At 40.0% G+C, this 25,603-nt stretch overlaps 2 protein-coding genes across 16 annotated transcripts in view; both read right to left on the bottom strand.

Moving 5' to 3' along the window:
- Positions 1–83: 83 nt before the first annotated feature.
- AGXT2 (alanine--glyoxylate aminotransferase 2) lies at positions 84–14,379 on the bottom strand. Its single transcript, XM_032095563.1, has 14 exons — positions 14,278–14,379; positions 12,753–12,838; positions 12,177–12,361; positions 11,767–11,890; positions 10,831–10,925; positions 9,663–9,756; positions 8,525–8,618; positions 7,591–7,691; positions 6,441–6,533; positions 5,596–5,728; positions 4,402–4,490; positions 2,821–2,970; positions 2,376–2,474; positions 84–894 (listed from the first exon to the last, which is right to left on the bottom strand). The coding sequence occupies exons 1-14, from the start codon at positions 14,306–14,308 to the stop codon at positions 784–786; spliced, it is 1,485 nt and encodes a 494-aa protein (XP_031951454.1). The 5' UTR covers positions 14,309–14,379; the 3' UTR covers positions 84–783.
- A 2,412-nt stretch (positions 14,380–16,791) lies between these two features.
- PRLR (prolactin receptor) overlaps positions 16,792–25,603 on the bottom strand; it is a 154,869-nt gene continuing 146,057 nt past the window's right edge. For all 15 annotated transcript variants that reach the window (XM_032095366.1, XM_032095365.1, XM_032095368.1 and 12 more), the window contains one exon: positions 16,792–25,248. In XM_032095366.1, the coding sequence (XP_031951257.1) occupies positions 24,238–25,248 (1,011 nt within the window). In that variant the 3' untranslated portion in view covers positions 16,792–24,237. The remainder of the gene's footprint in view (positions 25,249–25,603) is intronic.

Here is a 25,603-nt window from a genome sequence, read left to right as displayed (position 1 = left end):
CCAAAGCTGACGTACTTTATTGGGTCGAGGAATTTTTCAAGTATTGAAATTGGAATGAAAGTAAAATGATAAATGTACAGTTATTGCTGTCCACAACATCTGGTTTTTTATTGGAAAATGAAGGAAGCAATGACCTTACACATTAAAAAGTGATTATGTAAGAAAGAAAGAACATCTTACTCCATCTTCCAGAGTTTGCACCTTTACAAAATGATGAGTGGGTGTGCCATGCACTCCCAGACGCATCAGGAGGAAAAGAGAAGTGTATTTTGGAGAGGGTGATGACTGGATTTCTTATCCCCATGATAAAAATAATCACTGTAATTAGAAACATCTCAAATGTCTGCAGACTTTTAGTAGTGCTCTAATTACAGTGTATCCTTGTAGGCAGGGTAAACAGTTTTAACTCTGAAACTTCTTCCCCAACTGTTTCTCTCACTTTCTAAAAATTACCGATTTTGATACAACTTTCCCAGATGAAAGAAGAACATATGCCTGCCTCTCCATCTGATAACCAGTTAATTCATTCAGGGTTTTTTTGATAATGGCAATATAGGTGTGCAATTAATACAAATCACCACTGTAGAACTGAACTGTACATTTACAAAAGAGATTAGACCATGTCCTTTGTTGAACACTGCATCTGTCAGAACACTCTTATGATACTGAACAAGCATGTAATCATCACACTGTGATTTTATTTTCCAGGGTAGATTAGTGCCCAGTCTGGGTTGCAAGTATCAGGGGTTGTGTGTGCCTCTCATGCAAGGAAACAAATTAAGTCTATTTTGCAGCAGCTCTTTCCATGTGTCTCTGTAAAGCAGTATGAAATACTTCCACAGCAAAGTCGACATCTCTTTTAGTAATGCACATAGGAGGCTTAATTCTGAATGTCTGAGGAGAGAGAACAAAGAGAAAAATAAATGCTCAAGTCATATGGAAAGAATATGGTTTAAAGCAGCATATCTGGGTCAGCACTCCCCTTCCGCCCCAAAAAAGTGTGGAAAAAAGGAGAACAGCAGTGCAGGCACTGAGGCTTATGATAAATGCACTCTGAAGTGGAGCAATTTTGAACTTGACTGCACTGAATTACATCTGACTCACGACCCCCTCTTGATAACCTAACTGCCACCACAAAAGACCTAAGTAGAGTAGGTCATGTCTGCAGCTCTGTTACTGCAGACAGAGACAGAGGAAAATCTCAGATGGATTTGTACGAAGAAAGAACAGACAGATGTATTTTCCTTTCTTGCAGCTCTACTACAGGGAAAAGTAGTATCTGCTGAGAATGGCAGGCTCTTGCATTGTGTCAGCTGATTTGCTGTTTCATTGTAAGCTGTTTTTAAAGGCTTTTAAGGGAATGCATTATGAATGAATCACTAAATACTATCGTGTAGTTAGGGTGCTATAGCTGGAAAGCATGTTGATCAGGAAGGGATGTATATACAGCTACACTTGTCAAGAACATGGGCTCTTAAATCTGAATGTTTGATCTATGTTTACAAGAGTATTTATCTTCCATAAGAATCTTAAATTTCAGATTCTTTTCTATTATCACATCACAGGGCTTAATACAGCAAGAGTGGAATAGTGGTCTTTCCCACCCACAGCCCCCGCTGAAGCAAATACTCACAGATAAACGGCCTTCTCATCAGGCAGAATGAGATTTTACTGCACTGAGCTGCAGCTTGTTACCTGCCTCCTGGTCTGTGATTTGGGGAAGAACCGATGAGGTGACAGATGCACCGCAGTGTCTGATTTATTTTAGCTGCCCTCCATCCATCTCACACGGAAGCTGCCTCCTCTGTGTCAGAGGGCTTCACTCACCTGGCCAGCCCTGAGGCAATTCTCTGCCATTACCTGAGTGCTGTAGGGAGCTGGTGCAGTGTTCTGGTGTACATCCTCAGCTGGTGTGGGCTGATGGCCTTCACATCCAATTTTCTCTTTTGTGCTGAACTTGCTGTCAACATCTTTTCTTTTTTTTTTTTTAATTACCATAGAATTAGAACATTACCAGCTCCCCAAACTCAAAGAACTACTAGTTTTGTTCTGATGTATCAGGTGATAACCTAAACTGTGCAAAGACTTGGTCCTGAGTATTGCTGAGTTCTTCTAATTTACAGAGACTGTAGTACCCTGCTTTTCTAGGGGAAGTTGTCCCTCTGAAGGAAAACTCCAAGCTTTGAGCTTTTTCAGAACACTTGAAAAGAATCAAATAGTTCTTTGAAAAAAATAAGCAACATTAAACAGAGATAGTTCCTAAGAGTATACATTTTCTAGTTTATTTACTAAACTGAATTAATTTAACTTGAGGGAAATGGGGATAGAAAATAAGGATAGAAAATAAGCTTTAATTATAACCAGAGGTTCAGTACCTGACTGTAGAGCCCTCCTCTGCCGATCAGAACCCCCATGTCTTTACAGTCCTCCCAGATCTGATTGATTTCTTCAGCTGGAAGAGGGCGTCGACTGTCCTAAGGAAAGGAAATATTAAACTTCACTTAGATATTCAAAATTAATTCTGTGACAAAGATGTATATATCAGTCTCTCCAATAAATCCCACCTCTAGTTGAAAATGTTAGCTGCATAACTTGTCTGCTCTCATGAGTCTGTGCAGTTAAGGTGCGTGTCACTGTTTACTCAAAGCTTGTGAAACAGGTGAATGATGGAATGTTCGGGCTCATTTTTAGCCAGAACCATGTTTTCCCACTTCACTGTCTGCTTTTTAGCAGGAAATACTTCTATTATTTCAACTGAAATAAAATGTGATGAAACTTTCAATGGCACTGTAAATTGAAAGGATTGAAAAAGTCACTAACCTTATCTGTCACCATTTCTACTCCAATCATAAGTCCCTTGCCACGGACATCTCCAACAATCTCAAATTTATCCCGTAGTTTAGCCAACTCCAGCAGCATGTATGTTCCCACATCCTCACTGTTTTTTTGTAGACCGTCTTCTTCAATAGCCTGGTTAAAATGAAGTACCATGACAGTGTTGCAGGAAAAGCTTTCAATTCATTCTGTTAATCCCCATTGAACTTGACACTGTATTTATCTCACTTCCTTACTATGTTCCTTCACTACCTCAGTGGTCACATTCTCCTTCTCTTAAAATCCTCTTAATGACATCAGAATACAATCATACGTAATACTTTAATGTTTCTGTGGCACTTTTCACATTTTACTTATTACTTATATTTAATCCAGTAATTCCTGCTCACATGTACTTGTAACTGGAAAATACCTGACCAGAAGGACTATTTTCAAAATCTTACCAAAATATTTTAATTCTTTCTTAGTATCATGAGAATAATATTATTAGACAAGGCTTATCTATGTGTACTAGGAAAGGAACAACTAGAGTGCTTTAATTATATTTATCAACAACATGTTTTTAATAGCAATCTTTTCTTTGTTCATTACTCTGTCCTCCTTAATCAAAGTTTTTATTTGCAGGCACATACTGGCAACTACACACAAACCATTAGATGACTTAACATCTGCATTTAGAAAAATCACGTTTAAAAATTAATTACAGAAGATAAAGTTGTTTCTACTTTTTTTTTTCTTTCAACTCCGTTTTATTCTTCCTGAATCTAACAGTCTCCTTGGAATTATTTCAGAGCCAGGCTCCAAGTTACTTTAGAGTTGAAAAACCCCAAAACATGGCTTCTTTATACAATCATCCATCTTATTAGTAGCTTAAACCCTCCAAACCACTCAGGAAAGTAACATGAATAGAAACACTGTCTGCTGTAATGAAGCGAGCTTCAGGAATTAATAGTCTGTACGTAATCAATTAAAGACAATTAAATAGTGACCTACTACCCACTGATTTTCTGGGGATAGACTGATTTTCTACTGGATAATAAGTGAAATATATTGCAAATTTTTCTATTTTCTTTTTCATGAGGGATTTTTTTCCCAAAAGGAATTTTGACCTTAGGTATTTTAACTGTCTGGTCATTAAGGTTTTTTTAAGCATAAGGCAAAAGCTGTTGAGTTAAAAAATTTTTCTAAGCATGTGTGCCAGAAAATAGGTTTGCTTTAGCTGTGGATTTGTGTAGCACTATGAAAGAATTAGCTAATTCTTTTGAGAAAGTACTCTCCTACAATTTTATTAACAAAGTAAATAACCTAAGGGAGATAAAGATGATTCTGAAATCATAAGTAGAGGGCTCCTGCTCTTTCTAGAGATTTGAAAATTTTTGCAATTAAACTAATCAGGATTGTTTCCTGTGCATAGGGCACATTGGCCATGCATGTATACATGCGTATGTTTATGCACTTTATTTAATTATTTTTTAAATTGTCCACATAGACATTTATACATGCATTTTTCATCTTTTGATACAAAAAACCTGTGGTATAGATAAATTTATGTTATGTTCTCCCTACATCAAGAACTGCAGCTCCAACTACGCAGGCCAAAGGGTTTCCTCCAAACGTATTAAAGTGAAGGTTTTGAGCCAAGGAATTTGCAATCTCTAAAAGAAAAAGAACAACACTGGTTACTCCATCATTTCATAGAATCACAGAATCATAGAGGCACAGAATGGTTTGGGTTGGAATGGACCTTAAAGATCATCCAGTTCCAACCCTCCTGCCATGAGAAGGCACACCTCCCACCAGACCAGGTTGTTCAAAGCCCCATCCAGCCTGGCCTTGGACACTTCCAGGGATGGGGCATCCACAGCTTCTCTGGGCAACCTGTGCCAATGTCTTACCACCCTCACAGGGAAGAATTTTTTCCTAATGTCTAATCTAAACCTAATCTCTTTCAGTTTAAAGCCATTCCTCCTTGTCCTGTTACTCCATGCTCTAGTAAGAAGTCCTTCTCCATTTTTCTTACACTGGAAGGCCACAATAGGTCACCTCAAAGCCTTCTCTTCTCCAGTCTGAACAATCCCAATTCTCTCAGCCTTTCCTCATAGCAGAGGTACTCCACCCTTCTGATCATCTTGGTGGCCTCGTCTGCCTTGTTTGGTAACTGTACTTAATTGCTTTAACATTTGTTACTGTAACAACAATTACATTTGCTGTGGTTCGGCTCTGATTCTACTGGAGAAAACACAGCAAGATTTCCTGAAAGCAGTCTGTGCAAAATATGAATATTTACAAAAACTATAGTGTCTAGCAGATGCCAAAACACAGCTTTTTTTAAAAGGTGTGCTTCTAACATATGCTGTTACCTGACAGCTACAAATCTTCCTCACTAGATTAAACCAGCCATTTGTAGGAATCAAGCAGCTGGGTAACATCCTGCCCTATTTACTCACAGTATGTTTATCAGTAAAACAGTGACTTCAGTGAGGATTTCCAGGCTCTTTTACCCGTCCTACTAACTCACAAGTTCATTCCTGCTTCACTTCTGCAACTAACCCTATTTAAATACAGCTTGGTACTGATATAGCACAACACGTGGTGAAATGAGTGATATAATGAGGATCCAATTCATCTGTCAAAAGATAGATTGAAATAAAGTTTATAAGTAACACTCAGCTTTTTAACCCAGATTTCTCAGTAAATAATTATTTTGTATTATAGTTTGGAATTACTCTGTTTTACATCATAGCGGAACAACATTTATACCTTTTGTTGTAACAACAGATGCCATTGGGAAGCCATTACCAATTCCTTTTGCCAAAGTAACGATGTCAGGGACTACACCATGTGTTTGAAATCCCCAGAAATGGCTACCTGTCCGTCCAAATCCTGTCTGTACCTTTCAAAGGCAAAATTCAGAGAAATAACCATCACTTTCTCACACTTTATGATATAGTTTCTTTTCTTGTCTTTCTATTGTTACTGATTTGCATTAAAGAGCAACTACCTCTGAAGTCAACTTGTATTAGGATCCTTATTCAAATGGCTCTGCACAAAATGCTATTTATTGTAATTGGGTTTTTCTTTCATGTGATAACATGTCATCGTGTCCTAGGCCTGGTGAGATCCACAAATAAGATGCAGCTTCCATTTCAAAGTGGAGAGGAAATGTAAAGGCATTTGAAGCATTTGATACTATTTTAATATAGTTTTAGCTAAGAAAATTCAATTTCTTAAACTTATTTGCAGATGTACAGCAATCAACTCTTCTATATTTTACTTATGTCAACAATACTCATAAAAGGAAGGGTTATTTTGACAAATTTCCACCACAAGTATCATTTGTTGCATATTTGTGCAAATTTACTGCTCCCAGAAGGTAAGGATTGAAGTTTGGTACAAATACTACCTCTGCCCAAAATGAGAATAAAGGCAGTAAAAACTGGGAGGCTCCTATGCTTGGAAAAATGCAGTTTAACACCTTGTTAAAATTAAGCTATGAATTGCATAGCATTTCACTTAGATTATTTCCAGGCTTCACTTGGATTCTTTTATGGTAACTTTCAGAGGTACCCCACTCTAGAATTCTTAGGTAAAAAGATCTGACTCACTTCATCTGAAATGCAAAGGCCCCCTCTTTCCCGTATCAGCTGATACGCTTCCTTTAAGAAATTTCTTGGGTACTGAACAGCTCCATTAACACCCTGCCAAGAGAGAAACACAATGTCTTCAAGGAACAAACAAGGAAACAGGAGTTCTACTTGGGGAAAAAAACTTAGCAGCCTTCAGGTAACAGCAAGACTGCTATTTTAAGCTTCTGGCTCCAGCAATGAAGCTGCTTCAAAAAGCTCCTGCTCAGGTCACTCATTCCCATTCCACAGTGCTGCCTGCTGTTCCTTTAGTTGTGCTGGCATGAATGTTTATGAGGCCATGATCACTGTAAGACCAAGTCAATTAACAATAAAGTGCCAAAACAAAGACCTTGAAAATCTACACACAGTGAAACCCAGAAACTCTGTTTCCTGGTGGAGTTGACCAGAGAATTCACATTCCTTCTTTGGTTTATTTGTTTAGAACATTGCCTCCTCAACGTCTTTTCACCTTGTCAGTTTGCATTTGGATTGGAAATTCAATTCTACCCTGCAGCTGGACCAGAACAGCTTTTTAGACTCAAGTACATAACTGCTTAGAAAACAGCAAAACCAGAGAACCGCTCCAGTTTTCCTTGTTGTCACGGTTCTCGCATATTTTTTTTGCCTGGGATAAATTCTCCATTTTTCCTGTTGAAGAACCACATATCCAGCAATTGTGAACATAGGGTGAAACATTAGGAGAAAGAATCCTGTGGCCACCAGTTGCTAGACAGCTGTTAAAAGTACAGTGGACAACATGACTAAAAGAGGGGGAAGGGGGTTGAGTTAAAAGTTTACAGAAATAGTAATGAAAATTGGAAGGAGATAATAGAAACCAAAGTATAGCATCCATCATACTCACTATTTAAATGCAGAAAAAATGTGTATGTTTAATCATGATTCTGTGTTTAATTTCACGAGAAAAATTCTAGCTCCATTGAAGTCAGTGATAAAAGCTGAAATTTTAGGGCAGTGTATCCAATCTTTCAAACATTTAACGTGTTTAAAGCATTAAAAAATCATAGTAAAAACCACCAAAAGTCTATGTTCAGGTTGTAGCTAAAGAATATCAGATTTGAGTAATCACACTATTTGTGCTATCACAACTGAGAAACAGCAAACTACCTACTTGAATTGGTTCAGCAATAAATCCAGCTACTGTCTTGGGCACAGAGGTATTCAGAGTATCTTTGAATTGTTCAATGTACTGGTCTTTTGCATGACATGCACCTGTTTACAGAGGAAACAGTTTGAAGGGACTTAATATGACACAAAACTAGCTTCAAAACATGAAATTACACATCAAAGCAACAAGTGTTATGTGACTGCATGGTAAATATTCACCTCTCAAATGAACAGGAGAAGGCTAAACATTAAAGGAGAGAGTCTCTTCTCTTAAACGACATGTACTCTGTGGTTAGTGCAGGTAGGAGGATTCTGGATAATACAGCTGCATAACAGTCTGTTCTTAAATAAAGAACAGAGCAATTAGTATGGCCAATGCTCCCATTCACTAGGGAAGGCAAAGCTAAAACCAAAACACTCTGTTATGTGTATATGTGAATTAAAATACTGAAAAGTGCTTGTTGAAACAGTAGAAAAACTGATTGGAATTGTTAGATGCAGAGCAGTAGAGGAGATTTCACACTGTGTTGTGTATGGAAGACTTCTTCCTATTGTTGGCTGCAGGTTGTCCTTACTATTTGCCTTATTCCAGTATAAAAGCTGGAAAGCTGCCTAAACTTCAGAAACAGCAGAAAACACCATCAACACTTCTGTTCTTCCAGATGTGCTGAAGTGAGTTCCACAGCTTCCAGAGTTGATCATGACAAATACTGGAAACAAAGACTGAGATTTCAAGAGGAAATCTGAGAATGTGGTGTCATCTGTCCCAAATTTTTCCCATTGGGATGTGGGATCGTGAGATTCTCTGCAATATTTTCTTTGGTTGCCCTTGCAAAACCTAACCAGACATCTGCTTGTCTGGAGGAGGTAATTAGAACCTATTTTCACAGCCCTCAATATTTTGTAATCTGAAAGCCAAATTTTTGTTATGGACCAACCTTCAGTACAGCTGCATTTTCGAACAGTTTGCACTGGAGAATCTCTACAATGGCTGCCTCCCCATGGACCACGAAAAACATCTGGTAACATTGTCTGTCAAATATAAGAGAAATAGCTACAGATTTGATGACACCTTTCTAAGAGATCTTTTGATCTAATGACTAATGGCAAAACAAAAAAACCCATCTCTTAGAGTCAAGAGGCAAATACAGTTCAAGGAACTTTTCTGAAGAACACTTGGGAATAACACCAAATTTCCCCCTCACAAATTGGTGGAACAAAGACAGTTTTGGGACTGACAAGTTTAGACTATTCCAGCAATAGTCACTTAACTGATTTTTTGTCTTCTCTTGTTCTTTAACTTAGTCAGCATATTGGCTAGGAAAGAGTAATGCCAGCATTTTAAGAGTTGCTGGTAGCATTTCAGTACTCTGAAGTATGAAAAAATCTGCAAAATAGAGGGAGGCAGGCAGATCTAATAGAGACAGCTGCGGCTTTCTAATCCGTGCTGCTGCCGGAATACTACACGACTTCAGGCCACTCATTGAGACAGGCTGTGAAGTTGCTGTAAGTGAGCCTTCCTATGGTTAATACTGGGGCCAAGCTGTCACCTGTAATTATTGGGTCACCAATGCCAGCTTCTAGACAGAAGGTTACTCCCATCTGCTCTAGGGCCGGGACATGACATATTGCCATTTAACCTCAGTGGATTTCCTTAACAGATATGTCTCCTGTCTTGCTGAAATAGGGTTCCTATTCATTACAGTGAATGATCTGCTCTAGACCATCTGAAAGCAGCTTTGCACAGATCTGCCAAACCAAACTTGAAGAAAGGAGTTATTTTGCTCCTTACACAGACTCCCATGCAAGCATCAAGCATGACTAAAGAACTGCAAATCACGACCACTCGCATTATGGCTGTCTCACCTCAAAATTTTAACTAAGGAATTGAACTATACATAGAAGAAAAGGGGATTCTGGCTCTTGTTGAACTTAGGCAGCAGAAACAGCTACACTGCAGTTTTGATTAGTGACCATAAAGCACTTGAGGGCAGAAAACATAGCAATTGCTGAAATATTCAAATAAGCTGTTAGTTACCCAGAATATTAATAAAAAATTAAAAACAAAAATCTCACAGCTGTACAGCCAAAGCCATTGGCAACACCATGCTTGTAAGGAGTCAGAGATGTCAAACCCAACGTGTAAGGGCTGCCTCCGTGGTATCCTCCTCTGTTCAAACAAACAAAGCAGATCAACATCACTCATTTCCAAGAAGTGTCTGGAGCAATATCAGTTCTGAGAAGGCAGGCTTCTGAGCTACAAATTGTTGGGAAAAATGTGCATTGTTGTACTGAAACTAAGAAGTTTCCCACTACCATTTTTTTGCTCTGCCCTTTGACTCTGACTGCAATTTCAAATATTAAAATTGTGAAGAAATGTTTGCAAGGAGATGAGTACAATGACTGGAACCAACAGCAATTCAGACAGCGCCTTGTGGAGATCTGCTGTAGCACCTGATCCCTACAGAGAAAACATTTCTGTCCTTCGAATCTTGGAAAAAGCTGCTGTCTTTAACAGATGCTGTCAATCATTAAACTAAATGGTGGTTTGCTGTCAGTTTTATACACAAATCAAAACTGGTTAGTGAGAAACACAAGCAAGGTAGGTACCCAACGTTCTGTTGAACACAGTAACAGAAAAATACAGCTCTTCATTAACACAGCCTTTTATTCTAATATCTGAGGCTCCCTGGGCTGAGCAGTAAAGTGAACTGTGGTGCACTGGTGCCCACCTCGATCCCTGGAATTAAGCCAGAAGCGCTGTTTGTGTACCTGTGCAGTGAGCTGTGGTTCAGGGCTCTGACAGAAAAACAAAGCAAAGCAAACAAAACAAAAACCAGCTCCCAGCCACAGCAGTTCCCTGCAGAGGTTCACTGCACCACTGTTCCAGAGGTACCTTTGCACCCCTCACAAAGGGGCACTGCAGAAGGGAAACAAAGGAAGAATGTAGCAGTTACTCGATCTTGCTCTGGCCATGAACAAAAGTCTACGAAAGCACACTCTGAATATAGATATCAGACCATTTTCTAGGTAACACAAGCAAAAATTGCAGGTTGCATTTTTATTGCAAACTAGTCCTAGCATACTGCATCAAAACTTCAGCTCCTGGTTGTCAAATAAAGTAATTTTATACCATTCTCCTCTGCAGACCTGGGGTGAAAGAGTTCTCTGTCTTTCCTTGGTTTAGGCATGTAGAGAGTGATCACATACGCAGAGGAGTTTTATAAAGCTCTGTTGGCATTACCTGAGAGAGATGATGTCAAAGTTATGGGTGTGCAGCCTTGCCATGAACATAGCTAAATCATTGGCTTCTGACCCGCTGTTGGTGAGATAAACCACCTGGGGGAGAACACTTGGCATCAATACGGCACAAAAACATCACTTTCTTCAGCATCAGACCATGTCCCTTAATAACATAATAAGCTATAACCTAGCACTGCCACAGGGTGACCTCACCACAGTAAAATTAGTGTTGGCCTTACACTATGAATGAGAACAAAGATTCAACTGATGTGCTCTGGGAGAGTACAGAAAAATCTCAAAGGGTTTCAGTTTACAGGTTTTCCTAAGATGGAATTCTGATTGAAATAAATTGAAGTGTTGGGTCAAACCTAAGCATTCCACATTTTAATTTTTTTTTTTACTCTCATTCCATCTTAAGGATTGCAGCAGATTTGTACTCTTCTGCTAGACCAATTTCATTTTATCACCAATTTATTTTACCTGAAAACAAAAATTATTTTTCTTACTGTTTTGCTGCATATGAAACATGACAGTTATGTGGTTTATTTAATTAAATGTCTGTAAAGCTCACTACACAAAATACTGTCGAACACTTCTCACTGTGAATTTTCATGAGATCAAGAAAATTAAAGCTGGATATATATAAGAATGGTAAACATCTACTTATTTCTCTCAGTAATTTTTAAGCTGGCAATGCCTCTTCACAGTGACAAGTGGGGGGAGAAAACAAACAGAATAGGAATTGGGGATATTGTGCTTGTCTACAGCTAGGTCTAAAGAAAAGGCCCTGAGGGCCCTCATGCTCTTTAACTGACAGTCTGTATTCCCCATACAGATTTTCTCTCTAGAGATATCATGGCTCTCAATTATTTAACAAATACTTCTTATGAACAGACACCCTCTTCACCAGCCCCAGCTCCAGCCAGAAGCAATTTACCTTCAGTGGATCTGGAAAAAGAGAAGTTAGCTTTTCAGCATACTCGTGGATTGCTGGGTACATGTAGATATTGGTGGTATGCCACAGGCGAGCCAGCTGCTTCTGGGTAGCCATAGTTACCTTCCTGTGTGTAGCAAAGGAGAGACAAAGGGATTGAATTCCACACTCATACATGCACATACCTCTGTGCTATTGATTCTGCAAATGCAGATGCTGCACCGTGTGCCAGATGGACCGAATTAATGAATTCCTCAAAATGCAGCAGAAATTGAACCTACTGTGATACATGACAATTCAGTGAATTATATTCTGGTTTTAGGCCCACAGTGCTGCAGATTAATGAAGAGCAAAACAAACACGGGTGTCTCTTCCTGTATTTTATACCATAAATCAGAAAGCAACACACTTACGGGTGACAGTGTCCAACACTGACAGTGACAATCCCAGCAAAGAGATCAAGGTATCTTCGTCCTTCATAATCAAACAACCACTGCATGTGTCCCTGGTGCAGCAGCAATGGCTTCTTGTAATACGTTCTCAGTGAAGGAGCAATATTTTGTTCACGGATCTTCTGCATATGTTCATACGGATAGGACTGAGCGGAATAAAACAGTCAGTATCCTTCTGTGCCTTCCAAAGATCCAGACTCATGGAGTTGTAGTGGAGCACACAGACTACACAGCTGCCTGCAGGACTGAGATGGTAACAAATTCTGGCACATAGAAGGCTGTTCTACAAACCTCTGAAATTCAGCTTTTTGAAATAAGGCTGCTGTTCTGCACATACCTCTTTCTAAAATGTTTTCAAATTAACAACGTAGAAATTACAGATTTGTCACACAGGTACATCTACAATTTATATCCTGGTTGTAGCAGTTGGGTTGTGCCCAAAGAAGCAAATATTATGATCTTATTTATTAGATGAGCCTATCACTCAAACCCAGTAATGCAGTTTTATTTAAAGTCAGTGTAGTATCCATGACTTACTTCATATTTTTCAGGTACAAAATCACAAGGAGGCATTTTTGCTTGTGTGAAGACAGAACTTTTCCATTTCTGCTGCCTAAAGGCAACTACAAAAGAGTAAGAGAATTATCACTTAGCAAAGTATACATCTACAAGATTTGTTCAATAAGCTTGTTCAGAGAACACACAACCTACAGCCACAGAAAGTTTTGGAGGGATTGTTTTTTTGGTCTGAGAAGTTTTCTTCGGGGAAAAATAAGTAACAGGCAGAATATATGTAATTTTTAAAAAAAGACATTTATGTCTCATCCATTAAAACTCAAGTTTTCAGTGTCACATGGACTTCTATTTTGACAGAAGAAGAATTTTTATTTTAAAAATAAAAACTGTTTCTAATACAAGTTCTTCTCTGGAAGCAGTGTGTGAATGCTCTACAGTCAGGAGCCCAGGGTGACTGCAGCACAGGCAGTGCTCCCAGGAGTGGGGCAGAGGCCCAACAGACCTGAACGAGGTGGGCGAAGCAGGGTTCACTGAGAATGCCCCGCACAAACAGAGCTGAGTCAGGTCCAGGGGCCATCCAGGGCACCCAGGCCCGAGCAGTAGCGGACGGGGCCAGAGACAGGGCTGGACACAAGGTTACAGTGGAAGTCCAAGGTCCATCCAGGAGACAGAGCCAGGGCTGGACTGGGGCAAGGCTCATGGCTTAGCTGAGGCAGGGACTGAAGGTTCAGGATAGAGATGAACCAGAGCTCCTGGGCAGGGGGTACAGCCCTGGGGGAGGCTTCTCAAGGGACACAAGCTCTGCTTAGGGCCCTGACAACTCCATCGTTGCTTCAAAATCCTGGGAACAGCACACCATCCTGCCTTTCATTTAACTGCAGACGCAATTCAGTAGGTATCAGAAAGAGATACCTGATTGCCCAGAGAGGCTGTGGACTCCCCCTCACTGGAGACATTCAAGATCCATCTGCACACATTTCGGTGCCGTGTGCTCTGGGATGGCCCTGCTTGAGCAGGGAGGTTGGACCGGATGACCCACTGTGGGCTCCTCCTACTTGACACATTCTGTGACTCCGTGATTCTGCTAAGAGTTATTTGAAAACACTCTCTTTCTGTACCTACAACACTGTCTGCTGAGAATTACACATTTGTTTTTAAAAGTCGAGTGTTTTAACCAATTTCTAAAACACATGTGAAATGCAAATGACTGAAGAACAAAGTTTCCTGGAATTAATTACATACAATGTCACTTCCCTTACAACCACTTACAGCACTAATGAATCAAGAATCTACAAGATTCCAGTCTCAAAAAACTAGTTGAAAATCCATCAGTTAGGGAAGTTCTGCCCCTGGAACTCTTTCCAAGGGATTTGCAGCTACACCGAAATGGCTTCTACCCCGCACTGCTCCGCGTACAGGCACGGGGCTGCCATCCATCCCAAATCTGCACGGAGTGGGTGCAGGGACCCCTGCGGGCCTCGGCCAGCCCAGCTCCGGCACACCCGCCGTACCGCGCCCCCCGCGCCGCTCCCCGCCGCTCCCTCACCGCTGCCGAGCCTCCGCAGCCGCCTCGCCATGTCCGCCCGTCCCGGGAAGCGGCACCGCCCCGACACGTGCGCTGCGAGCCGGCCGGACACACCGTGCTGTCCCCGGCGTCATCTCGTGCTGTGCCCCTGCTCTCATCCCGGGCTGTCCCCGGTGTCATCCCGTGCTGTGCCCCTGCTCTCATCCCGGGCTGTCCCTGCTCTCATCCCGTGCTGTGCCCCTGGTGTCATCCTGTGCTGTCCCCCTGGTGTCATCCCGTGCTGTACCCCTGCTCTCGTCCCGGGCTGTTCCCGGTGTCATCCCGTGCTGTGCCTCTGGTGTCATCCTGTGCTGTGCCCCTGGTGTCATCCTGCGCTGTGCCCCTGGTGTCATCGTATGCTGTCCCCTTAATGTCACCCTGCGCTGTCCCATCCCGAGTCTTCTGACACGGTTTGACTGGAAGCCCTTCAGAGGGCCCTCAACAGGCTGGAGAGATGGGCAGAGAAGAACTGTCTGAAATTCTACAGGGGCAAGTGCAGGGTCCTGCACCTGGGGAAGAACAACCCTGGGTACCAGCACAGGCTGGGGGCCAGCCTGCTGGAAAGCAGCTCTGTGGAGAAGGACCTGGGGGTCCTGGTGGACAACAAACTGGCCATGAGCCAGCAGTGCCCCAGGCCAATGGAATCCTGGGATGCATTAGGAAGAGCAATGCCAGCAGTCAAGGGAGGTGATCCTGCTCCTCTGCTCAGCCCAAGTGAGGTCTCACCTGGAGTCTCTGCTCAGTTCTGGTCTCTGCAGTACAAGAGAGATTATGGAGGTCCTGGAGTGGGTCCAGCAGAGAACTACAAAGGTGATGAAGGGACTGGAGGAGCTCTCTTACAAGGAAAGTCTGAGAGAATTGATTCTGTTCAGCCCCAAGAAGGAATAACTGAGAGGGGACCTCACTGGTATCTGTCAGTGTCTGCAGGGAAGGGTCAGAGGATGGAGCAGGCTCTGCTCAGTGGTGCCGAGCAATAGGACAGGAGACAACAGGCAGAAACTGATGCACAGGGAATTCCACCTGAATATGAGAACAAACTTCTTTACTATGTGTGTGACTGTGAAGTGGAAGAGATTTCCCTCTGTCTCCCTCATCGAAGATACTACAGTACTGTCTGGATGCAATCCTGTGCTGTGTGCTCTGGGATGACGCTGCTTGAGCAGGGAGATTGGGCCACATGACCCTCTGTGGGCCCTTCCAACCTGACCCAGTATACGATTCTGTGAATTCTATTATGTTAAATACATCTGGGTGGATGAGGAGAAACTGAGACATGCTGAGAGAAATTGATGAGCCATTTCTTTCCTTTTTTTGGTTTGGTTTTGTTTTGTTTTGTCAGTGAAGAGGTGTAGCACAACCTCCTACAGGGATGGGAGAAGTGGGAAGCTCTATTGCCTTCTTCCATTACCTGCCAGCAGCCAAGCCCCAGGCAGCCACTCACTCAATCTCCCACGAGCAGGACTGGGGAGAGGAAGGGAAGGGTAAAAGTGGGAAAACGGGAGGGTTGAGATAAAGAGAGTTTAATAGGAAAAGCAAAAGTGGCACACACAAGCAAAGCAAAAAGAATTAATTCTCCACTTCCCATGGGCAGGCGGGAGTTCAGCCATCTCCAGGAGAGCAGGGCCGATCACGTGTAACGGTGACTTGGGAGGGCAAACACCATCATTCCAAATGTCCTGTCTTTACTCAGTACTACATGTACTGAACGTGATGCCACATGGTCTGGAATATCCCTTCAGTCAGCTGGGGTCATCTATCCCAGCCTCCCATGGACCCAAGACGAGGCCTTGGCTCTGTGTAAGCTCTGCTCAGCAACAACAAAAACATCTCTATTATCATCACTATGTTAAGCACAAATCCAAAACACACCCCCATACCAGCTACTGTGGAGAAAATTAACTCCGCCCTTGCCAAAACCAACGCATCCTTGGTAGTACTTAAGAACTACAAAGGCTCAACAGCTGGAACAGTAACTGGCACACGCTGTAACTAGACACAGTTGCCAATGAGAGGTATTTCACAGTGCTTTTGATGACCCTGTCTGCTCCTAAGGAGGAAGGCTGACTGCACGTAGCCCGAGGGGCTGCCCCAGTTTTGCAGGAAAACTGCCCAGTGTTGGTGTATAGGGTCAGAGATTTGTACCTTCTATGGACAAGGACAGTGCTCACACACTGTAGGACTCTCCCAAACCCTCAAATTTCCTGATCAAACCTTACCTTTGCTAACTTTAAATCCCTGAATTTCAGTGATAATTTACATCAACACAATGAGCCATAAAGAAACACAAAAGTTGTGACCTGGTATGTGAGCCATCTGTCTTACCTGGTTCAATTGTTCAATGCACATGAAGTTGGTTAAACCCACACATATCATGGAGCTTTCCCCATGGAGGACAGCAGGATTCTGCCCTACAGACTGTGTTGTGTGTCTGGATTTTCCTTTTTCTTTCTATACATTATGTATTAGAAGTGCTGCATATCATGAAGAAATACACAATTTGGGATTTTTATTCACGAACTTTTATTAAACTGAAATGCGAACACCACTGCAAAGAGATTTTACAATGACAAAAGAGCGAAAAATTCATCAGAAAGCTACAGACTTCATAATAATATTGATCTTACGAGTGAAAACACTAATATTTTAGTAAAGTCAGCATTTTCAATATTAAGAACTTAAAAAATGTATTTGAAAGCACTTTCCTTTAGATATACTTAGAAACAATGAAGAATTCCCGAGCAACTACTTTTATACCAGTATTCTCCAAACAATGTACATACTACATATGAAATCTAATTCTTAAAACTTCTTGTATTTTAGAAATTTACAAAACAATTTGGATCTGGTTCATAGAATAATTGTGCTTAAAGTCATTCTGTTGCTACAGTAATGACACTGCGATAATTCTCATGTTCCACATTGCATACAAATTCTGAAATTGTAGTGGAAAAAATGCCTAGCTAGTATTGCAAATCTACCAATGAAATGGTTTATGCAAATGGAAATAAGTTTGCTCTAAATAATTGGTCATCTCTTTCTCTGCGGAAAATACACTGTTTATTCTGGATATTATTCAGAAGATGCAATTTTTGTTTATTTGAGAGACTGCTGACACAATTAAAGGCAAGGGAGTTCCAGAGACTTCTACCCTCACTTAAAAGCACATCAAAATTTTGAACAATTAGTTAATGGCTGCTAACATGTTTTTTTCTGGACCTACTTTTTCGTAACAGTGCCCTCTGTATTGCTATATCTTACACAATGACTAAAACATACACAAAGCACAACAAAAAGTTTTCAGAAGCTGAGATAATGCTGAGTATCTCTGAGCAATATAACTCATATATAAGACTGATGGTTGTATTATATCAGGTGACAAACCATTTTTGTAGTCAGAATAAAAAATTACTTTCCAAAATGAAAAATAAAAATAAAGCAGCCCAGGAGGTCTTTCTGAGTTTAGCTGAGCAGTAGTTTCCTCTCCCTTTAGGAATGAAAGGCAAAGGGATGAGAATTAAGAGTAGTCTACAGCATTATGAATATTAAAAAATATGATATGACATCATTATAGTTCTGCCTGTATAAAAATCTGCCTTTTTCTAAACATGTATAGTTTTCCATCCTACCAAAGGGATATTTTCTACAAGTGACTTGTACAATGATTTCCAGCATCCTCTAAAAATTTACTCAGTGCTATAAGTCTCTAAAACTAACCATTGCAGGAACTGAAATGAAATCTTTCAGTTTTTATTGATGCCAAAATGAGGTGAAGGTACTCAGCAGCTCACAAAAATAGATCCAAAAGCAGCATTGTTAAAAAAAATAGTTAAATAATGTCAAGATCTGAGACAAGCAGCATCACCAAGTAGAAAAGGACAATAAACCATCCAAAAAGAGGAATATATAAAAAAAGACTTTTTTGTATCTAACTGTTCTATGCACCAACATCTTGAGTATAACATCAGCTTTCAGCACTGTAAGAGACCACACAACTAATTCAGGTATTTTTCTTAACTACTTCCAACAGATACAATAGTGCCTCTTAAAAATGTAACATATTGAAGAGATGCATTTTAAGCCTAACTTGGTAATTTTCAGCATTTATCACCAAGACAGGGACTGTCTGACTAAGGAAAATATTAACAGATACATTGACAATGGTACAAACTGAAGCAATGCCCAGAAATACCAAGAGACTGTTTAGTAATATCCCCAAAGTGTTTTTTCTCTTGGAGCTTCTAGGTCATTGCATTACATATACTAAATAAAAACAGAACAATGCTTAAGAATGGTAGGCATATGTGTGGGACAATGTAAATGGATAAATAAACCTCACCTGTATACCTGTCTGAAAAACGGAAGGTTGTTCATAAAGAGAGTGTGGTACACTTTATTTCTCCCTTTTTTCCTCAGGAATGTAGGAAATGCAACTGCAGGTCAGATGCTGAGCCTGACTCTTCAAGTTTTGTGTGTTTGCCTGGGACCAATGTCAGATATGGGGAAGAAAAATCCCGTAACTGGTAGAAAGTGAATGACCACTTCTCTTGTATAGGACTTTTTCTGCTCATATGTAACAGCTGATCCTGAGTAGCTGATTTCACCATTTTGCCAACTCTTAAGCATTTTGTAAGGCTTTACTGCTTTTGTGGACTCTATCAGGTAGCTATGCATATTCTCACTTTTGATATAAAAGTATTTTCTTCTCTTCCTTTTTTTCCCCCTCACTAACTCATTTATCACTCCTCTCTGTTCTAGTTCTCATTTTTTACTATCTATTCTTACATTTGATTCTTTTGCTGTCATGTTCTGTTCTTCTCCTCCTTCTCAGCTGTAGTCAAAATGCACTTGTTCTCTCATCATCTACTGTGTACCATCCCACAGTGACTGTGCTCCTTTTCTGTTCTGCCACATGCAGCAACCTTGTCCCTTGTCCTGTCACTTAGTGGTGGACCTGGCCGGACTTTGGACTCTATGACCTTACAGGTCTTTTTCAACCTGAACAATTCTATGCTTCTATGATACTTAAGCTCTTTATATCCCCATTTTTATGTGTTTAGGCATCCATTTATCCATATTTTCCTGCTTGACATACAGCAGAAAAATGAAGAAAATCCCTGATTTGTTTCAAAATGGTTTTCAAGGCAGGCCCACAAGGTTGTTCAAATTAGTGTCATTCAGTCCATCTTTCCACACCCACAGGAACTGGAGCCTGATTTTAGCGTGAGGGTTTGAGATAATTGAGACCAGGGCTTTCCATTTTTGCTCATTTAGAGACAGAATTGAAAGGTTTGCTTCCTAGGAACTCAGTTGAAAACAGGTAATTCAAAAGAGCAAGTATTGATAAATACTAAGTTCCACAGCTGTGATCCAGAATGAGAGCATCTCTGGAAAATTGGCTCATTCAATCCTTGTGACCTGGGAATGTAAGTAGTGGCAAAAAACTTTTCAGGTCAGGAATGGGACTGATGCTTGACTGCCAATCTGGGCACGGAGGACTTTCTTACAAAATGGAATTTGCTTTAGGTTTTTTTTTTCCCATATTAAAAACATCTAATTTTGCTACACATCTTAAATATCCCATCCTCATACTACCACTGAATCACAAGTGATGATTCTATGACAAGCGGTTTGTTAAGGAAAATAATTTGAATTTACAAATAAGATTTTTAAATTCTTGATAGAACGAGTTACAAATTTACACATAAAGCAAAATGCTTTTGCCTGCCTTTTAAAGGGAGAAAAAAAAATATCTGAGGTAGCAATTATTTGAGAATGTGATGCCTGATCTCGTGACACTTTTTTTACTTTATTTGTCCTTATGGCTTTGTAGAAGATGTCTGATGTCTATCAATTGGCCTACATGACTTCAGTTTCCTTGCACAACACCCTCAGATCATTTACAGTTACCATGAAATCATGAAATACACTTACAGGCTTCATGATGTAAACCCCACATATACAATGCTTCAGAGAGCACAAAAAAAAATCTGCTTATTCATTTTGAGCACCTGCTGCCACTACACTTTGAATACTTGAATGACATTTAAAGCAGCTGTCTATTTTTCAGCCATTTAAACATAGACACACAGACAGATAGACTACAGAGTTCACTGGTTTGACATAAATCATCATTACATATTTGTTTTACAGATTGTTCCATAAACACATATATCCTCTTACTAATATCATATAAGGTTAATTCACTGAATATTTATTAAATTATCTTTATAGTTACATAGTATCATCAAGACCAGATTTTAAGTCCTCATCATATGTGATATTGAGCTTTGTGAGCATGTGTGACTGTTCATTAGCTTGTATTTCTTTTAAAGTCTGAAATATTACAGAGAAATACCAAAATTGTACATCAAATACATCTCTACTAAAAAAATCTAATAAAAAATTTATGATAATGAATCATATTTGCCAATACTGAAGAAAAAATGTTAATAAAATTAGTCTGAGTTGGAAGGAAAGGTAATTAAATAAAGTATATATGTTCAATTTTAGGAATTTCATAAAATTAATTATGTAGAAGAGTCTTTATGCTACCTTTTAGGACTTTTATGCTTTTACAAAGTAGTTCACACTATAAATGACACATGGATAACTTTGACATTGAAAACATCATTCACATTCTTGAAATAATTATTCCAAGTGAGAAATTCAACTAATGGTACAAGAGCTAGAGGGCTGATCCCTGTTCCTGGGGTAAATTCTGTTATATACTTCATCCCTCTGGATATCAAAGGAGGTGTCAAGAGCCTGTTTTTCCCCACAGTGTGTCATAATTTTGCACAGATTGACTGTGTAGAACTGATGCAAAAACTCATGTACTTCCTAATGAAAAGCTTAAAGACCTGCAAGCAAAAATATTATTGCAAACAGAAAGAATTAAGTATTTGAACATTCAGAGGACCAAACACTTAGCTGAAGGTTATTTTGATTTTACAGAACCTGACTTTTTACTTTTTTAATGTACTTTCAGATGTTTAAGGTCGCTTTCAGAAGCTCTGCCACTGGGAGTAACAAGGTGTTTTGGAGAATATAAGCAAACTCAGGGGAAATTAATCTATTGGCATATTTGTCCAGCTTCAAGAATTAAATATATTTATGGCAATGTTTTCAAATTACATTTAGCTATCAAATCCCCCAAAACTTCAAAGCAACCAGCAAACACCCCTTTTCCACTGTGGCTGACTTTTCCTTTTCACAGAGAGCCATGATGATTTGGCATATTGAGACATTCATCAGCAAAGGTGGGAGATGCTCAACACCACACGATGTAATTTAGGCTACAACTGTTTTGCAGTTTCAGTACTCATTTATGACAAAACAGAGAAACTCCTTGACTGTTTCTCTGTGGATTATTGGAGGCACACATGCCTACAGTTAGGCAGGATGAATCACACACTTAAAATCTGCTAAATGTTGTCTCTGCTTGCTTCAGGTAAAAAGTAACCTCAGGTAAAAAGATAGGACAGGAACAGCCTGTTGCTGTGCTACATCTGGCTAGTCACCTGTGTTCTAACCTAAAAAATCTACTCTATAAGGAGCATCTTTAGGCTGAAGGCTTAATAAGGTACTACAACTTCTGTGCACCACGAGATACATCCCTGAAGGCCTGTAGCAGAATATCCTCTTGCATCTAATGAGATGTAGGAAACAACACAGCTAGAGCTATCTGTGTAAAGAAGGAGAATGTGTCTGATCATATTAGCTCTGTCAGATTCTGTCAGAAAACTGAAAGGTAAATAAAACACTGTCAGACACAGTATGTTATCAGCTCACACACTTCCGCACACACACGTTTCCTCATAGCACAATAGTTTCTTTGCAGTACTTCTAGCATCTCTAGAAATTTGTAAGCTATACTACAAACAGTGTCTCTATGGTAAAATTGTTCTGGTAGATATAACTTAACAGAGTTATATGTTCAGCTGATATCTGGGGTAGCCCCTTCATGTCATCATGTGTTGAATAAGTGGCTGAGTTAAGAAACTGAGATACCTTCCCACACCTTCAGAGAAGACTGCTCTGATCAGCCTCTGAAGGTGGGCAGTTGCCTGTACGGAGGACATAGGCTCTAAACCTGATGCCACCCTAATGTTACAGTCTACACTACTGCGTATATTTATAGACACACAGTTAATTAGTTAAATTCCAGAGTCCTGCCTGTGGAAAGGCTAGGCAGATCTACTAATCTGTGCTTGAGCAGTTCCATGGCTTTGAAGGTAAAGGGTGATTTGCCAAATGTGGCCTTCCAGGACCTTCAAAATCTGAAATTCTCTTTTGTCTGGCTCTGCAGCAGGTACCTGATACCACAAGAAGGCTGGCTCAGTGCATGAAATCATAAAAATATGGAGAAAAGTAAAGCTGTTCAGGAAGGAGACTAACAAAAGCAAGCCCATCTATCAAATACACTTTCCTTCACAGGTACAGGACCATTCCCGCACCTTAAGTTTCCAGTTTCCCCTGAAGCTAGTGATGCTGGCTAAATACTTGGCCCACTCTTAATCAGTCATCACATAGTCACACTTTTCTGGAGTAAATTAAACTTTTGTTTCAGGAAGAAAGGACCACGGTTACTTTGCAGCCACTACAGTATCATTTTGATTCTGTCTTCAGTTATGTGGGATGTAATGGATCCTTACTGTTCCCACTGCTCTTCCGGGGACACATGGCCCACCCAAGTACATGGACTCATCTCCTCATTCCCACTGCTTTTTCAGTGGGGCTCTGAATCAGACCTTGGAGGCTGGGTTCCAAAACTGGTGTTCATAAATTTGTTATGAAAAATCTGACTTCAAACTCTCCTTCCAGGCTCAGAGAAAAGTGCAGGATACAGGAGAACCCCATTTCATTTGCAATTGGCATCAGAGTATAAATTCAAAGGGGAAGATGCTTGGCTCTCAAAACCTAAATTCTATTTTAATTATATAATTGCAGGTAATAAAAAACCTGTGAAACAAATAATTTACAATTCAAATAGTAATATATCTATAATATATTTGAAATATAGTTTTAAAATATCTTCATATTCTTAATTAATATAAAGTTTAATTTTATGCTTTGTATAGAAATTATAGCTTTACTTGTTACTGTCTCAGCAGAAGGAAAGAGAAAAGTTCCTAGATAGCTAAATAGCATTGGGAAATTAAAAAATATTTTACTTTGCTCTTTTTTTGGTAATAGAAAAATAGCCTTAAAAATAGATTGTTAAATATATGGGCTTATATTAAAGTAGAATTGTATATTATATACAGTAAGGCAGTATATCAAATATCATCCTTTTTTTTCATTTTGGTTTGTCTGGACTAGGATATGAATGGGATGCATTTTTCTGTCACATTGAAACAAAGCAAAAATATATTTCGAAGAATTTGTTATTTTACTGTAACAAACTTTACTTTTTTTGTAGAATATATTCTCTTTTATACATGATTTGTCATATACAAGAGCTCCTTTTTTCTCAAGGATTGAGAAAAAAGATAAAGAAAACTTAATTGGGTGTCAGAATGCATTCAGAAGAAAATGCATTGTAGGCAAGAATACTGTTGTGCAGCGATTTATCTAATGTAGGAACTGCTCAAATCACTATGGTTTGCTGACTGACCCATAACAATTTTCATCTTTGTTGAATCTGCAGTATTTCCTCAGGCTTAATCAACCAACAGAAGTTTTGCAGAGCTGAATAATCATTTTACAATGTATTTTTCATGATGGACAAGATCCATTTCCTCATTTCACTGTGTCACAAATGTGTGCTAATGATCCAGGGCTTACTCCCATGACTATTCCCTCATCCCACAGATTATTTTATTACCTGTACAATGCACACAGGAGGCTAGGTTTTTGCAGACCAGGCTTTCTTAAAGAACTGTTTGTTATGTGATTTTGTTCTACTGTGTGTAACTACTAAGTATGTGCTGCACTAAAATGTTATTTAAAGGAGGGCATAAAGGAAGATGGGTCCATGTAGTCTGATCCACTGGTGTCTCTTCTGGAGTCACTTGGAGTTGTCGTGCTGTAGCTTGTATTTTTCTCAGCTTGACTTTGCTGAGGGTTCTGAGATATTTCTGCTACAGGTTCTTGAGATACAGGTGTGTTCTGGGTGCGCTGATCTGGCAATAATACCAAAATGTGATGGTCCACAACAGTTGAGACCTTTGTATATTCTTTGTTGGTTCCTGGAACAGTGCATTTTTTGGTCTTTCCGCTATTTTCTTTATGTTTCAGTAATACTGTTGGTTCCTTATCTTTTCTGACTTTATGAACTTCTACATAGTCCATTAGTTTAGGATTCAGGAAAGGTGACCTGTCATTATGTTGGTTTTGTCTGACCTGCACTGTGGTTTGGTCAGTTTTGGAATTCTCCATATCGCTTATCTTTTCTACATCATCATAGACAGTTTCAGCAATTGGATATAGTGACTGATGATTTTCTTCATTTTCCACCAAAACTGGTGCAGTGTTCACATTTGTGGTATTCAGTGTTATCTTGAATGCCTCCACAGTGCTGTGGTAGGCAAACATAACAGGCTGATTACTGGGTAACTGAGCTGCCAGCCACGTGCATGACTTGGTACTCTCACTGTTACAAGGGAGTGTTTCCTGTTCTGAGGCCGTAGACTGAGCTTCCCAGCTCCCCTTTCCCCCTTTCCTTTGTTTGGCTCTTACAACCTGTGCTTGAAGAGTAGATGGAAGGCCGCGGGACTCCCTGCACTTCACAGGGAGGAGAGAAGGGCTATCACAGCTCCCTCGGCCTGAGTCACTGTCTGTTTCCTTAAGTGTAATTTTTGTATTTTTACTGGGAGTGTCATGATTTGGCATGAGTTGCTGATCCTCACTGTCCTCTACCTCCAGATATTCTATCAGCAGTTCCTCGCAGTCTGATGTTGGAGGGAAACCATGGCAACCAAGAGCACTCAGCAATTCTTCAGATTTTCCTGTCTGAAGGTATAATGAAGAGGATATGATTTTTCACTGTCAACCTTAAGGTTTATCTGATTAGAACAATTGTGAACAATCTTTATATTTGATATACAAACACTTCGATATTTATATTGCTAGACCCAAATCTGAGTTTCGTCAGTGGGGAGACACAACCCCAAAATTCATGTTTCTAATGTGGGAGGAGCAGGGAGCTTTTTGCAGGTATGGGTCTCCTGAGTTTAACAAGAAGGAAATGGGGGAGAACGACAGTGCAGACATGCCCTGCCTCTTCAGCATGGCAAGAGACTGTGGAGAGCATCCTTCGTAAGAGCTACGAGGAAGTTCACAGAGGCATTTCCTCGTGTCCCAGGAA

Source organism: Corvus moneduloides, chromosome Z (assembly GCF_009650955.1).
Source record: "Corvus moneduloides isolate bCorMon1 chromosome Z, bCorMon1.pri, whole genome shotgun sequence".
Lineage (NCBI taxonomy): Eukaryota > Metazoa > Chordata > Aves > Passeriformes > Corvidae > Corvus > Corvus moneduloides.
This window is presented reverse-complemented; position numbering and strand designations above follow the sequence as displayed.